Below are 16,637 nucleotides of genomic sequence, written 5' to 3'. Positions count from 1 at the left end.
TGACCTTAAAAAGTAAGTTAATTTCATTATTTCCTCAAACAATGCGGTAATTAGTTCAAGTTTGCAAAAACGTTCGTTTATATTTTTTTTCCAAAAGAATTTGATTCCCGAATGTTGCGTATTATCTCATATGGTTGGGAAGATGTTGGAATGATTCAAAATGCAATCTTATTACTGTGAGCATTGAAAAATGATTGCATTAGAAGTTTAAAAGTTACGGGGCACGGGCATTAGGAAAAAAACGAAAAAAAATGTTAGTCAAGGTTGGAACTTGTAGATCGGAGCGCTGGAGGAAATACAATTAGGAACAAATTTAAAGCAAAAATTACTCCTAAAGTGATTAGTATGTTGTTAGTTACAGTACAGCTTTATTGGGTTTAATATAATTTTCCTTATGGTAAAATTTAGTTGTTAATATCCTGCTTGAAGGAGATTGATGCAGAACAAAGGTTTAATTAAACTGCTGGGTGAAGCAATGTCTTGATTACTATGGACTTGAAGAGTGATGCCTTTTACTTCATAGCAATTAAGTCGTCAGTTCACCCAAGAGTTCAGTTTCTCCAGTACTCATTCAGTATTCCTTCCTAGTCAAGTGGTTAGTATTCCCTTGGAAAAAGTTTAAACACATAAATTTAACTTATACCTATTTACAAAGGTACAAAATATTTTCCAGAAAAAAAATTTAATAGAAAATTATGATTAATTATAGCGTGAAATTAATGCGTACGTTTTTAAAAGCTTGTACGTTCAAAAAAAATTATAAATATCGATTCCATATAATTGGTTGAAATGAGGGGTTCGTGATATAATTGTTTAAAGCGGAGCAAACTTGTTATCGTTTAACAGCTTTCTGTTCATTCAACTGATTCGAATTTTTCTTAACAGGACGTTGTTTTATGGAGGCATTGTCCCTGGATGATACCGCACCCTTACGACTGGTTTTACCAAGCCCCTGCTATTGGCGTACTTTGCGTAAACGTCATTTTTCTTTTTATGATAATGTGGGTGAGTAGCGCTATATTTATGTTTGCAAATAAAAATCGCCATTCTTTTGGAAATAATGGACAATATGTCTAAAGTCTAAGCTGTGTGCGCAGAGTAAAAAATTTTTAGTATATCCATTTATTATTAGAATATTTTTACAAATTTCTCCATTGGAAAGATTTTTTTAGAAAGCATTTCCTAGAGATTACTATATTTTTGAGTTTTTTTTATCAGGCTAACGAAATATTAAAATTTATTATTTTTATCCATTTTTATGAAGCAAAAAACCGCTTTGTGTATTTTCTCAATAGCCTCAGATATAAAAGCTTCATTTAGAGTATATTTTTAATCTTTTTTTAGGTTTTAATAACGAAACTAAGGTCTGCAAATAATGTGGAAACGCAGCAATATCGCAAGGCTAGTAAAGCTCTTTTGGTGCTAATACCGCTTCTTGGTGTAACTTATGTTCTGGTGCTGGCAGGTCCGGAGGAAGGACATGTTGCTAATATCTTCACATTCGCAAGAGCTTTTCTTTTATCTTCTCAGGTAACTTCATCACTTTTAGTAACAAAAAAATATAAAAAATTTTGACCCTCACAACGTCTGGAATATATATCTATATAAATATAATAATAATAATTTATATTGTGGATATTGTTTAGTCACCATTGCACCGGTTATATCTTTGGTCAGAATTTCCCATTGGTTTAATTCCCAAATCATAAAATGATAAAAAAAATTTCATGAGATAGGTAATATAATTTTAAGAAACATGTTTCCTATCTTTTGGAATATTGAAAGTTTATAATTTTGATAAAAATGATATTTCAGGGTTTGTCAGTGGCGTTATTTTATTGCTTTCTCAATACTGAAGTGCAGAATACTGTTCGACATCATTTTGCCAGATGGAGTACTGCTCGCAACCTCGGAACAGATCGAAGGTATTACAATAACTGGTCACCCCGTTCGAGAACTGAAAGTATAAGGTATGAGAAAAGCTGCCACGGTCGTAGTCCTCATGGGAATATCCTATTGTGCTCAATTTCCTCTACTCTTTTTTATTTTTTAAAAAAGGCTAATACATAAAAAAAATTACGCGCATATTAAAGAGGGGTAAGAGACACCGTATTATTGTGGATCAGGTTTTTAAGAGCAGACAAAAGTATTTTATTTCAACAATAATAATTAATGTATTAGATAATTTAAAATCAATTTATTTTGCTAAATATTACAGGTAAATTCTTAAAATAATAAAAAATATTAAAAAACCGTTAGTGAAAGTACAAAAAAAAATCAAATGCAAAAAATTATCATTTAATAGTTTTTAAATTCAGGATTTTGATCCACAGTTGGTTCCGCGGGTTATGGTTTCTCAAAAACTGAAGGTAAATAAATAATAATTATTATTATAATAAAATAAAGAAAGTAAATAAATTTATTCGAAATAATAAAGAAAAGCTGAGACATTTAATTATCTTAAAATCAATTAATTTCCAATGGATCGATTTTTTATCTGCATTTTTGTAAGTGAAAAATTAAAAATTTTTTAAAATATTTAGCCGAATTTTTAAACGGCAGAACTTTTATTTCATCAAAATGATCTCCATTTGCTCGAACTTTTGTTAAATCGAATTTTGCTTGTAGAAATTTTATACATCGAGTTTCCAATCTATGAACTGTAGGTAAAGTAGATAATTGATTTATACGTGGAAAATTTAAATGTCGCGCTCAATTTTATTAGACGTACAATTTGTAAATTGAAAGTAAAAATAAATTCATGAAACCAAAAAAAACCAAAAAAAGTTATTTGAAATAAAAAATTTATTAACTAATTAAATTTGTTAAAAATAAAAAATCAACTTTTTCGACTTTTCTTGAAATGTATATCGACTAAAAAATCCGAGTCCTGAAAATTCGATTCACTGGAAATAAAGAATTTTACGAAATATTGACGCATATTGATATTTTAATTAATTTAATTTAATTTCCGGAATCTAATGTGGATCAAAACGAACTTTTTATAAAAATTTCATTTGCAAAATCCATTTTATTAAAATTTCAAAACTTTTAATTTTCAAAACTACTACAAAAACAAATTAAAACTTTTTTTTCAACTATTTTTTCCAAATATTTTTTCTACTCACAAAAATTTTTTTTGTCAGCAATAAAATTTTAAAATATTCTGACAAAAGTTTCAATACAAGACGAAAAAAAATTGTTTATATAGATTGTCCAGTCCATTATTAAATAAATAAATAAAAAATCCATATTGTATCTGTTATTAATTTTAATTTTGTATCTTAAGTTCCTGATCCACAGTAGATTATTATTATTATTATTATTATTATTATTATTATTATTTCCTTTAAATTAAAATTACAATATTGTAAATGTTTAAGTTTATATTTTACAGAGAAAGCAACTCAAATGAAAAACAAAGTCTGTCTTTTTAGATGAAGTCATAAAAATTTATTGGATTTGTGGACTTATAACAATTTTTTATTAAATTGCTGTAAAATTATTTTCAAATTCGCATGAATTTCTATATATATATTATAAAGATTATAGTAAAATCATTTACAACAGATCTACAAAAAAATTGTACAGAACATTATTCTTTCTTTTTTTCAATCTTTCTTTTCTTTTTGTTTTTTTGTTGTTTTTTTTTTTTGGTCAAACCGTTTTACAGTGAATTTTATATTATACAAGTTCTGCCGAATATAATTGCACGAGGGCCATATTAAATATTTCGTTTACAACTTTTCAATAAACCTTAACAAATGAAAAAAAAAATTTCCCATTGAAGCCATCGAAGGAAAGTGAGTCGTTTTAAAAAAAATGTTTAGAAAGTTTCAATTTTTTCTTACATAATAATTTTAGATTTCATTTTTATATTCTTAAAACGAAATATTAATTCTACATTTTTAGTTTTTATTTATTGTATTTTTAGTAACTAAAACTTAAAGTATTAGTCTCACTATTTTAATGACTAAATGAAGCAAGAAAAAAAATACTTTTTTTAAAAACAAAAAATTAAGACTTTTCTTTTTAAAACGATAAAATCACTGCGATGGCTTAACAAATGTTTTTCGTGTTTTATAAATTGAAAAAGGATTTGTTTCAGGCTGTATTGTCAGCCAACAGATCCGTATAGAAAAAGGGAATCGACAGTGAGCGAAACGACAACGACTACAGTAATTGGAACAAATTCAACGACTGCATTTCTCGATAAGTCCAGCAAAATCATCACTGAGGAGTAAAGTTTTCATTCCTTTTTTTTGTACACACACATAATTAATGTATGAGAATATATATACATATTCAAAGCCCTGCTTCGAAATTATTATTCTGAAGACTCACACATTTATTACCTCCTACCCCCCCCCCCCCAAATAAAGGGCTCAGGCGACAACATATCTCGATGTCATTGACGTTTATCGAACCATCTTTATTATTGAAAAAAGCAAATCACAATATTTAAAGTGGGTCAAAAAAAGTAAAAATTAACATTTTCTTAATCTTAATCCCTTAAATATTTGAGACGCATGAATGTTCTAAAAATCAATTTTTAGAATTTTCTTTTAATAGAATTTCATTGAATATAATTTTCATTGAGCAGAATTTTATTTATTTGAATTATTATTTTGTATGATTTTCATTAAATTGGTTTTTTTATATTAGAGAATTTATACTTAACCGAAAAATCATTTAAAATTATTTTGTAATTGGTAGAATTTTTCATTTGTCCGAAATTGCAAATGACCGAACAATCGACAAAAAATTTTAGGCGTGAATTTTAAAATTAAGCAATCAAAAATTATTCATAAAATTGTGATTGGTTACTTTTAAAAATCGCGCCGAAATCTTTCTGTCGATTGATTGTTCGGTCATTTGCAATTTCGGACAAATGAAAATTCTATCAATTAAAAATTCAGTTAAATGATTTTTCAGTTTGATATAAATTCTGTGATATGAAACATCGGTTATATGGAAATTCTATCAAATGACAATTCGAAAAAATGAAAATTCATCTAAAAGAAAATTCTATGCAATTAAATTCTACCTAATAAAAATTCATTTAAATGGCTATTATGTTAAATAAAAATTCTGTGAAGAAAATTTTCGGTTATATAAAAATTCTGTACTATAGAAAATCAGTTTAATGAAAATTCTGCAAAATAATAAATCAAAAAAATAAAATTCCTTTTAATGAAAATTCTAACAATTGACTTTTAGAACTTATTCATGTATCCCAAAAATTTGTTTTGTCAAAAAAAATATAAGGTACGTATTTTTTGAAAATTAATGTTAAAAAATATGAAAACGTATTTTTTTTAATCAGTATTAATCCATGCCGTAGAATCAGCGAAAATTAATATTGAATTTCGTATTTTTTTCTGGAATTTTTTTCCTTTTCTATAAAAAAAATTAATTTATTTCATAATTAAAGCAAAAATTTTCATTCTTTGAAAATTTTTTTTTAAAGAAATATAATTTGCATATAAAAAAATGGGAAATTTTTGATAATTGAATAGCAAATTATTTTTTTGTATAAAATAGTAAATAAATAAATTTATATTTGATTTATACAGTTCAAATAAAAATATTATTTAAATATAAATAAATAGAGAAATGAAAAAAATAATAACAAAAAATAAAAAAAATTTCTCAGTGGAAATCAATGTTAATTTTTTTCGGACCCAACGGAATTTTTATAAATAAAAAAAAAATATATTTTTTTGACACAAAACAAAATTGATGGTAAAATTAAAAAAAAATCAAATTTTTAATTTTTTTACCCCACCCTAAAGTCACATAATATTAGCTTTAAAAACAAGTAGAATATTCTTAATGTATAAAATCAAAAAAAAAAAAAAAAAAAAAATTCTACAAGATATTTTCTTAAGTCTTATTTGTTAAGAAAACATTTTTTTCTGTCATTGTTAAATGATCAACAACAGCTAAAAGATGCGAATTTTTTTTTCTTTTCTAAAATCGAATAAAAAGCTTTTTTCTAAAATTGAATAAAAGGCTTTTTTCTAAAATCGTAAATCTTTTTTCTTAAAAAGAAAAAATGACATTTTCCTATAGTATATATATGTAAAGAAAATATTCTATTTTTCTTGGGAAAAAAACAGAATCTAACTGAAAACAAATGGCAGATTTTTTTTAGTATAAGAATGAGAATAGTCCATTTTCTAAATGTCGATTATTAAATACGAAAAAAACTGCATCTTCATTATTTTTAAATGATAATCGAACAAAGTTAATCATGATGCAATATTGTTATCATGTCCACATTTTTTTTCAAAGTGTCAAACCTAACAATACTTTGTACAAGTTTTATTATACAAATATATTAAGACAATTCAATTTTACACAAGATTCAAAAAATTGTCTCATTCCATTTATAAAGAATTATTCATTTGCTTTTTTAATCTCATACATACTTAACATTTTCTTCCATTTTCACATATTTACTTTCATACACTGATTCATTCTATATATATATATAAAAAAAATTACTAATGGGACAAAAATTTTTTTTTCAATAGAAGTCTTCGCACATTTACACATTGAAATTTGAAATATAATAATAAACCTAATATGCTCACACAAATCAAACATCTCATTTCATCAACCTAGTTGTGTCTTCGTGATTTTGATATCGTGGTTTCCCATGTGTGAACGGCAAGTATCGATATTTCAACATGTGCTGTAAGAAAAAAGAGAAAAAAAAGAACAACAATTATTTTCTCAATCCAAATTATTTCCAAAAAAACATATATATTTTTTAAATAAATCATTTATTTTTAATTAGTAACTTAATTATAAACAAGTAAAAAATATATACATAACAGTTTTGAAACAAAAATAACAAAGGAAAAATGTAAAAATAATTTTGTTACACTTTTACGATAAATATTTATGTGAAATAAGTATAAATCTATTTATTTCCAGATTATTTTATTATTATGAACCGACAAAAATCTATAAATATATATATATATATATTATAATAATAGTTTCAGAATGTTTTAATGTATATTATATTTAAAAAAAGTATGTGAAAAAATTTTTAAATAAACGTTTTCTATAAAAAAAATATAAGAAAAGAAAAATATATATATATGTAATATATAAGAACAGTTGTTTTTTTAAATAGATTCCTTTTAGAATCCTTATTCCACTTTAAAAAATAAAATGTCATATTTAAAAATATGTAAAAATTATACATTAAACTCATTGTGTCTAAAACAAAAAAAAAGTTTGACTAAAAATAGATCAAAAATTTTATAAAACTCCGGAGATATTTACATGTTTTTTCTTAATTTTTTGCAATTCTTAAAATTGAATTATTTCTTTATTGTTACAAATTGGCTAAAAAAATTTATTAAATTAGGGTTAGGAGATTTTTCTTCAAATCCTATTCTATTCTATCCTATCAGTTTTCCGAACTTGAAGAAAAACTATTTATTTTTATTATTAATAATAATCCTTTATTTTATTACAGTCTCTTTTTTCTGTAACAAATTCACCCACCTTTTCAAAAATTTCATTATCACTATATCTTCCCTCGAACTTTCTAAAAGTTCAAAAGCTAATTACGAAAGTTTGTACATTCATTTCCATTTCTAAATTCAAAATATAAGACACGTAGTGAGACATTTTCAAATTATTGTAAAATTTCTTAATCCATATTAACTACGGAGTGGATTTATGAATAAAACTGAATACTTTTTTTTTGCAATTAGTCAAACTTTTTTTTTATTCAAGGACAGTATTTGTAAATTAAAAAATAAATTATTAAATTAAAAAAAATATTTGGTAAAATTTTTGTTTTTAATTATTATTAATATAGCAGGGATGTCATCCGAAACCGTTAATCGAAAAACAAAACCGAAATGGATAAAAAATAGAAATAAATAAAATAAAAATATAGAAATAAATGGAGTTTTAATTGAAAATTTTTTTCAAAAATTTAAAGTAATATTAAATAATTTAATATATTATAGTTTTTTTAAATACTAAATTTCAAAAAATATATAATTAAATAATATCTTACCTTAATTTGTCGTTTCATGGTAATGCAGAAAAGAGTAATAAAATACATAACAAGAATAGGCCAAAATACTGGAATATTGAACATATCGAAGAAGGTTAGTATAGTTGCACTAATTGTAGAAATTGTTACTGCATGCCAAAATTTAAATTCTGGTAACCGTCGTATAAATGGCCTAAATTCCTCATTGGATTTTGTTGGTAATTCTGGTCCATCTGAGTCTATAATTAATATTTAATTTATATTTAAATAAAAATTATTTTCCAAGTTTTCAAATTTATAAATTAAAAATATATTATTTTTGTAGACATATGAGCACCTGGATATAATAACTCGCGCTATGTTCGACTATACGCTCTCAAGCCAATCAAACCTACAATAAGGGTAAGAAAATTCAAATTCAAAATTTTGAATTTGAATTTTCTTACCCTTTTTGTAGATTTTTAAGGTAACACTCTCTAGATATGTTCTATTTAATAAGTGTAGAATAAAAGCTCACAAGTCTTTTTTCAAAATTTTCAAAATACTTTAAATTTTCTCTGAATCAAGATTTTGATAATTTTTTTTTTTAAATACATGTATCTTTTTTCTTGTTATCTAATGGGACTCAACATTTTTTTTTAATTACACAGAATAAAATGTAATATATTTAAAAAAAAATGTCTGATGAAAAAATATTCTTGAATTAATTTTTTTTTTTAAAACTCGATAAAAAAATATTTTTTTATAATTATAGTATTTGATGTTAACAATAACTCCCGTAAATTTCGTAATAGAACAGCAATTACTTTAGCGAGAACAATTTTTTTGAAATTACGTATATTTTTTTTTATTATTGCAATAATGAAAAAAAATTAGCGTTATTTTTTAAAAATGTATTGAACACCCCCAAAAACACAATTTTTAAAGAAAAAATATTAAAAGATTAATTAACAAAGTATAAAATTACTTACCGTCGAAATCCATTGCTGGATCTATTTTTGGTGTAAGAAATGCAATAAATAAGTTAAGATGATAAATGCCCAGACCATATGTGATTATATACCATCCCTGTAATTAAAAAAGTATTATTTTTTTTGTTCTTGCCTTTCTATCTTTAAAATTTGAAGAAAATTTTATTTATGTATCTCACCTGTACCACAAGAATGCGAATTAGAAATATTATTATTAAAGCTACTGCGAAAACCCATCTCCATATAACATGTGGAGCACAACGGTCTAGCCAACTTTGATAAAACTGTAATAATAATAATTATTATCATATATTAAAAAATATGTTGAATTCCATATCAAATAATTATGCTAATGAGGCGCACATATTAGCATTTCACAGATTTTCTTTTTATACGAATTTTTACTTAACCAAATTTTTAGCTACCGAATTTTTGTTTGGCAGAATATCTATTTTATAGTCATTTTCTATACATGACTTTTTATTTAAAAGAATTCTCATTGCATTCAATCAAATTTTATGTGACTCGAATTTATAAATTAGAGAAATCCCAATTCATCAAATTTTTATTTGTCCGAAATTACAAATGGCCGATCAATCGACAGAAAGATTTCGGCGCAATTTTAAAAATTACATATGCCGAAATCTTTCTGTCGATTGTTTGTTTGGTCATATGTAATTTCGGACAAATGAAAATTCGATGAATTGGAATTTGTCATTTAAAAATTCAAATCATATAAAATTCGATTGATGAGAATTCTGTTAAATTAAAAATTACTTAAATTACAATTCTTTTAAATAAAAAATCATGTAAAGAATGTTTTTTTGACGTTGAAATAGTAGAATTCACACTTCTTTATAGTTATATGTGTACATAAAATTTAGAGCGGTAATTCTATAAATATAACCCACTTCCTTATCATTTTATTTGTTTTGTTTAATATTTTTTACAAATAGATAATATAAACCCTGAAATCATCTTGAAAGTTTTGAGTAACATTTTAGCGCCACAAAACACAACATTTAAGTAAAAACATTTTTAAAAAAACCTTTCATTTATCATTGACAACTTTAACAAATTTTTTGAAAATCATTAAGAAAAATCACTTTTTAAGTCAAATTTTAATTTTTAATAAAAAAAATTTAATTTTAACTTAAAATTATGAATAAATTTTTCAAAAACTGAATTACTTGAAAAATTATTAATTTAAAATATTTTAAAATTAAAATAATGTTTAAATTACAATTGTAATTCTTTCAGAATTGCATTATTTCTATTATATCCAAATAATTAAAAAAAATTGAACTAAAATTCATCGCAAATTTTTATCAATTTCTTCGATAATTTAACTATTTTAAAAAAATTGAAAATTAGATCATTTAAAATTTAAATGAAAATATAGAATAAATTGAAACTTGGATGAATTAAAAATTTGTTTAGATTAAAATTTGGTAAAATTGAAACATAAATCAATTAAAATTTTGATAAATTGAAATTCAGATAATCATTAATTCTTCTATTTCTCGTTTATTTTGTTCAATTTTTTCTTTAATTTTAGATCTTTCTCTTGTGTAATTATTAAAATTTTCTTTTTGTTGAGATGCTACAGTAACTAAACCTTTTTTTATTTTTTTTAACTCCCACTCCCTAATTCGTGCATGAAATCATCAAAATCTTTCAGTTTTATTTAACAATTCTCTATCTTCATCACTTGATTCATATTCATCTCCTTCGTAATCTGTTATTTTTATTTGAGTTTCATCAAAAATATCCATAAAACCCCAAATTTTTTTTGTTTCTTTTTAATTTTAGACTTTTTTTGTATTTTTAATTGTTTGTTCTAATAATTCTTCCCCATCTTTATTTATGTAATCTGAGAGAGTCTTCGATATTTCACTATCTTCTTCTTTATCTTCCATTTTATTATTATTATTTTTAGATCTCTGTCTAAATTCCATATTTATGCATAAATTTGAATTTTATTCATTTGTCTTGGACTAAGTTCATTATAATATCTCAAAATATAATAATTTTGGAAAAATTTTAATAATTGAAGGTTAAATTTTTAAAATTCATGATTTCAAAGTTTTTAAGAGTCGATAGAGGCCCTGTCACACTGTTTAAAAGCCAATAAAAAAGAATAATCAACCTGTGACATTCGAAACATTTTTTGACTAATCACATTCCTTCCAGATGAACCGTCCAAATCTTCATCGTACATCATTGTAGGAGATTTCTTAAAATAAAAATCTGAAACAATAAAAATAATATAGAAAATTATTTTTCTGAATTTTTCACAATCATACTCAAATTTTTTTTTTTATTTCAAAATAACAGTATATATCTTTTTTTTCTGTAACTATATTTTTCAAAATTTAAATGGCAAAAAATTAAAATGTTTATTATAAATATATAAATAAAATATGAATTAATTAGTAATGTAAAAATAATATAATAAAAATATACACTTCTGAAAAAAAGTACTTTTCAAGAAAACAAAATGTTTATCACGAGTTTTCTTTACATTATAAAATAAATAGCACTTAGAAAATTAAATTCTTGAACAATATTCTTTTTTTTAAATTACAGGATTCATTAAAACACTGTTAACAAAGGTAAAAGTTGCAATCCCATATATATGATTAATATGACATTAGGAAATATTAAACAAATGTATGAGAAATGCGATTAAGCATTTGACCCTGACAAAGTAGGTTGTGTACTTAACATTGATTGATACGTTTTCTTTTTTAAAAAAAAACAATAAAATAATAATAAATAAGTAAAATAACAACTTAATTAAAATAAGTTGAAAAAAATTACTCCAACCAATTTTTAACATATGTTTTGCAAAAAAAAATTAATAATAGATTTGCAAATAGATTTAAGAATCGTTTTTTTTATAATTATTGTATTATTTAATTTAATTATTATTTACTTGCTTATTTATTTTTTTGTTAATATGATTATTATTATTAATATTATCAATTTTATTAACTTATTGTTTAATAATAATAAGAATAAATAATTGTTTATTATTTTATTAAGTATTAAACTTAATTTTTATAATTCATTTATTAATTTAATTTGACTATTAAAATTCGAATATTAACATTACTAATATTGAATATTAGTACCAAATGATGGCACTTTAAAATATTAATATAAATAAGTATTTAATATTTTTTTTTAGTACAGTATTATTATTTTTATTTTATTTTTTTGAAAAATAAATTGACTATTTTCAAAGCATAATAATTTCACTAAACTTACGTGACTAATCCACAAAATAACCTATGAAACTATTTAAACATTATTAATTTTTAATATGAAATTAGTAATTTAAAAAAAGTATTTGTAAATTAATAGAATTGGAAAAGGTAATTAAACAATTATCGATGAATAAATTATCAAGAAAATAGAAAAAATATATACATATATATACATACACTTAGTGAACTAAATAATGCTACGTCATGAAAAATTACAAAATTAAAAGCTTTTAATCACTTATCTTTGACAATAAGTATTTTCACTGTAATCTTTATATTTTGAAAATTATTCTATACATGATAAAATAGTTGATAAAATGATAATTAAAATAGAAAAAAGTCAACAAAATTGAGAAAATGAGAACAGTTCATTTTCCCCTTTTTTTGTCGAAGAAATAATTAAATTAAATTCTACATATTTTTGATATTTGTATTTTAAAGTCCATTTCATTTAAAAAAAAATATAAATATAGTGTGTCTTTTAAAAAAGAAATATAAAGTTCTTTAAAATTTCTTCATTTTTTTACCTACTTTAAACTATCGGACCTAACCTCGAAATAATGTATTTGTTGTTTATATTTATATGAAAAAAATAACTAAACAAATAAATTGTATCGAATACATACCTAAACTATTAGTTACTAGGGTTTCTTTATCTACACTATATTGATTCACGATGAAATTAACTTCTTTTTTTTTAGTTAAAAATTTATTACACGTCACAACATCAATGAATCTAATCACCAAATTATATTGCATAGATGGACTGTGGAATATAAAATTTTGACAATTTTCCACAAGTATATAAATTCAAGTTCATATAGGAACAAAAAGATTGTAAAGCAGGGTTCGGAAATGACGAATTGAATTGTTTGTTACGAACGTAGCAAAGTGGAACGTCCGAAATGTTTAATGTCGGGGTATTGTTCACATTTTAGTTTCGGCACTTTTTATATTTTCGGTATTTTTATCACTTTTAAACTAGATTCGTTAAAAAGGGTTCTTTTTCGATTTCGAACATTCTAATTTAGAGCGTGATCGATTATTTCAATATATTGTAGAAAGACCTTCAGTTTCAATACCAATCCATTGCAGAAGCGGTCGTAGGAGGTTTCGACGACACGTCGTCGTTGTCGTTTAGAAAATAGTTTCCAACCCTGGTGACAAATGAAATGTGGATGAACTGAAAAAGCTTTGACGTGTCTCGCATGTACTATTGTGAATTACACATTTTTTCAAGTATTGTACTAAAATGGCAGGCGGAAAAGAATCAGTGGATAATAAAAAGCCGGTTAGTGAAATTTTCAATTATATTCTATTCCATTTATTTGCTAACAGCATTTTCAAAATAATATTTAAAAGTAGGGTTAGGATATAAATACATACATATTTACATTCATTTCTATTATAATAAACTGTCATTTCTTTTGTATTATTGAAAACATCATAAATGAAAACAATATTGTAACATATTTTAATGAATTTTTATCATATATATCAAAATTTAGGGTAATTTGTGTAAAATAAAAATAACAACGAAACGTATGTTAGTTAAGTAGGCTTAAAAAATAATGTGAATATAATTTTCCGTTGAATTTTCCAAAATATATTATTTTAAATATAATTTAGAAATTTTTAAGTGTTTTTATCTCGTACTTAAGATTAGATTTTTTAAAAATTAAATTTGTTTTTTCAATATTTGAAATTTATATTTTTTTTATTCGAATTTATACAAAATTATGTATATGAAAATTCGCCAAATTCCAAGTCCATCTGCAATTACATCTCCGATTTTTTGAAATTTTTTTTTCTTTTAGTACTTATTGAGACCAGCTTTCATGGATTTTTTCAAATTTTTTTAGCAAGCCGTTTTCGAGATATGAATTTTTCAGAATTTTAATTACTTTATTTTTGAATGCTCATAACTAGAGAAAAAAATCCAAAATTTCTTTCAACTGATATTACTATCAAATTTTTAAGTTTTTAAGATATAAAGTCATTTTTTTCAATTGATGTACTGATCGATTTTGTTCAAAATTAAAAAAAACTACATTCTTTTTAATCCAGTCAAGTTAGCATTTTTAGATGTTTTAACTCCAGACCTCAATTTTTTTTGCTTAAACCAAGCAAATAAAAGCAGTAAAAATAAAGTACCTAAACTTCTACCGGAACCTAAAATTTGTTTAAGAAATAAGTGCGAAACATCAGTTTTTTGCAAATTGACGCTTTCCATGACATTTTAGCATAAAAATAGTTATCATAAAAAAGAAAGTGTATAAAATTGTGAGTTATTTGATAAAAAAATGAATCCTGTAGCTCAAAAATTGCCCGAGATATTGCTTCCGCAAAAAACTCATTTTTTTCATGATTATAGACAAAATCCGGTATTTTTCAGTTTTTCAAATATTACTTTGAAACTAATAATTTTTTGAAAAAATGACCAACAGGAAAGTTGAAGCTGACTAAATTTCTGACAGGTTTAACTTTCCTGTTGGTCATTTTTTCAAAAAATTATTAGTTTCAAAGTAATATTTGAAAAACTGAAAAATACCGGATTTTGTCTATAATCACGAAAAAAATGAGTTTTTTGCGGAAGCAATATCTCGGACAATTTTTGAGCTACAGGATTCATTTTTTTTATCAAATTACTCACAATTTTATACACTTTCTTTTTTATAATAACTATTTTTATGCTAAAATATCATGAATGGCTGCAATTTGCAAAAAACTGGTTGTTTGCACCCCAAAATTAAGGGTTTAAGTAAAAAAAATTGTGGTCCTGAGTTAAAACATGATGTGCCTTGTTTTTTTTTTTTTACTATTTTGATTGGACTATTTGCGAAAATTTTAAGTCAAGTCCGATCGTAAGCAAATGATTTTTTCAATAATTTCGGAATTTTTAAAAAAATTTTGAAATTTTGAATTGCAGGAAATTAAAATCGACAAATGGGATGGATCGGCAGTAAAAAATGCCCTTGACGACGCAGTAAAAGATGTACTTATTAAAAAATACAATTATGTAGAAAATTTTGCACTAATGGATGGAAGATTAGCATTATGTGGTCTCGCAGTTAGTGTTGCTATTGTAGCATTATTATGGGACTTTTTCTATCCATTCCCAACGTCTAAGCCAGTTTTAGTAGCTTGCGTTTCCATGTATTTTGTTTTAATGGGAATTCTCACTCTCTATATAACGTATAAGGAAAAAGGAATATTCGTTGTCGCTATTCAAAGGTAATTATGTCAATAATTATAATAATTTATAGGAAACAAAAAAACTTTATTAAACGACTCGCAATATTAATGACATCAATAATGAAAATTAAAATTTTTCTTAATATTCATTCAGAGATCCTGCGGGATTTGATCCTGATGTGACTTGGGAAGCGAGTTCTTATATGAAAAAATATAATGACAAATATAATCTTGTGCTATGCGCAAAAAGTGGCAACAATACATATAAAAGTTCTACTGAAAGATCGGTAGCAAATTTCATTGATATTAATGGTGTCATTATTCCAGAAACAATTGAAGCAGTTGTAAAAACAATACACGACAGTCTTACTGTACAACGAAAAGATAAATAAATAATAAGATTTTTTTGTTTTATCAGAAACGATATTTCAATATATATTAAAAAAAGAACATTCCAATCTTTTAGAACCAAATTTAAACAAAATTTATACAGTAAAGTTCACTTTTTTGGGAGTCAAATATTTTCAATTATTACAGATTTATAATATATATATTACTATATCATTGATTGCATTTAGTAGACTTTTTTTTTAACTTTTACTAGTTAAAGACTAACAAAAGTGAATTTGATTGTATTATATTATTTTACAATAAATAGATATAAAAGTAAAATATTTCACTTGGTTAAATAATGTAAAATGAAAAGATTGAAAAATTTTACATCTTATAATAAAAAATGAGTCTTTTTATGCTCAGCCTCATGGAACTACGAAGCATTTTTTAAGTTCTTTTGGTTTCTGATTTTGTAATTAAGTGTTGTGTGATAATTGATCATGTGAATGAACTTATATTAAAAAAAAGTGTGATGGAGATAAATTAGTATTTTATGCGGTTTGTTATTGTAAGTATGCAAATGTTTGTCAATTTTTGCCGTTTTTTTATTGAAATATAAATATGATTTAAAATTAATTTTTTAATTTAATTTTTAACTCTGAAAACAGGAGCGTTCGATTTTAGTGTTCCAGAGATTCCCGTTTCAGTAATCACGAAAATGAGTATAATAATTTCTTAAACATAGAAGTAAAGGCAGAAATTTTAAAAGACATAAAAAAGGGTTGAAAGAGAGGAGATTTTAAAAAAATACAACATTAGTTGCAGTACTTATTTTAG

At 23.8% G+C, this 16,637-nt stretch overlaps 3 protein-coding genes across 6 annotated transcripts in view; 2 read left to right on the top strand and 1 right to left on the bottom strand.

The window, feature by feature from the left end:
• LOC127289094 (diuretic hormone receptor-like) overlaps window positions 1-5,464 on the top strand; it is an 86,021-nt gene extending 80,557 nt beyond the window's left edge. For 2 of the 4 annotated variants that reach the window (XM_051316859.1, XM_051316860.1), the window contains exons 9-12: window positions 886-1,005; window positions 1,345-1,530; window positions 1,816-1,970; window positions 4,109-5,464. In XM_051316859.1, the coding sequence (XP_051172816.1) occupies window positions 886-1,005; window positions 1,345-1,530; window positions 1,816-1,970; window positions 4,109-4,244 (597 nt within the window). In that variant the 3' untranslated portion in view covers window positions 4,245-5,464. Of the gene's footprint in view, window positions 1-885; window positions 1,006-1,344; window positions 1,531-1,815; window positions 1,971-2,333; window positions 2,370-4,108 lie in introns of all 4 variants that reach the window. The other 2 variants (XM_051316862.1, XM_051316861.1) reach the window with 2 other exon arrangements.
• An 848-nt stretch (window positions 5,465-6,312) lies between these two features.
• LOC127289098 (protein RER1) lies at window positions 6,313-13,081 on the bottom strand. Its single transcript, XM_051316867.1, has 6 exons — window positions 12,899-13,081; window positions 11,150-11,250; window positions 9,180-9,284; window positions 9,001-9,097; window positions 8,051-8,268; window positions 6,313-6,700 (listed from the first exon to the last, which is right to left on the bottom strand). The coding sequence occupies exons 1-6, from the start codon at window positions 13,029-13,031 to the stop codon at window positions 6,614-6,616; spliced, it is 741 nt and encodes a 246-aa protein (XP_051172824.1). The 5' UTR covers window positions 13,032-13,081; the 3' UTR covers window positions 6,313-6,613.
• Window positions 13,082-13,399: 318 nt separating this feature from the next.
• LOC127289099 (signal peptidase complex subunit 2) lies at window positions 13,400-16,436 on the top strand. Its single transcript, XM_051316868.1, has 3 exons — window positions 13,400-13,563; window positions 15,202-15,506; window positions 15,622-16,436. Exons 1-3 carry the CDS (start codon window positions 13,525-13,527, stop codon window positions 15,857-15,859), a joined length of 582 nt encoding a protein of 193 aa, XP_051172825.1. The 5' UTR covers window positions 13,400-13,524; the 3' UTR covers window positions 15,860-16,436.
• Window positions 16,437-16,637: the final 201 nt, after the last annotated feature.

Source organism: Leptopilina boulardi, unplaced genomic scaffold, assembly GCF_019393585.1.
Source record: "Leptopilina boulardi isolate dan_hultmark-lab unplaced genomic scaffold, ZJU_Lbou_2.1 LbouV2_399, whole genome shotgun sequence".
Lineage (NCBI taxonomy): Eukaryota > Metazoa > Arthropoda > Insecta > Hymenoptera > Figitidae > Leptopilina > Leptopilina boulardi.
Note: the sequence above shows the minus strand (reverse complement) of the source record. Positions and strands in the feature narration are given on the sequence as shown.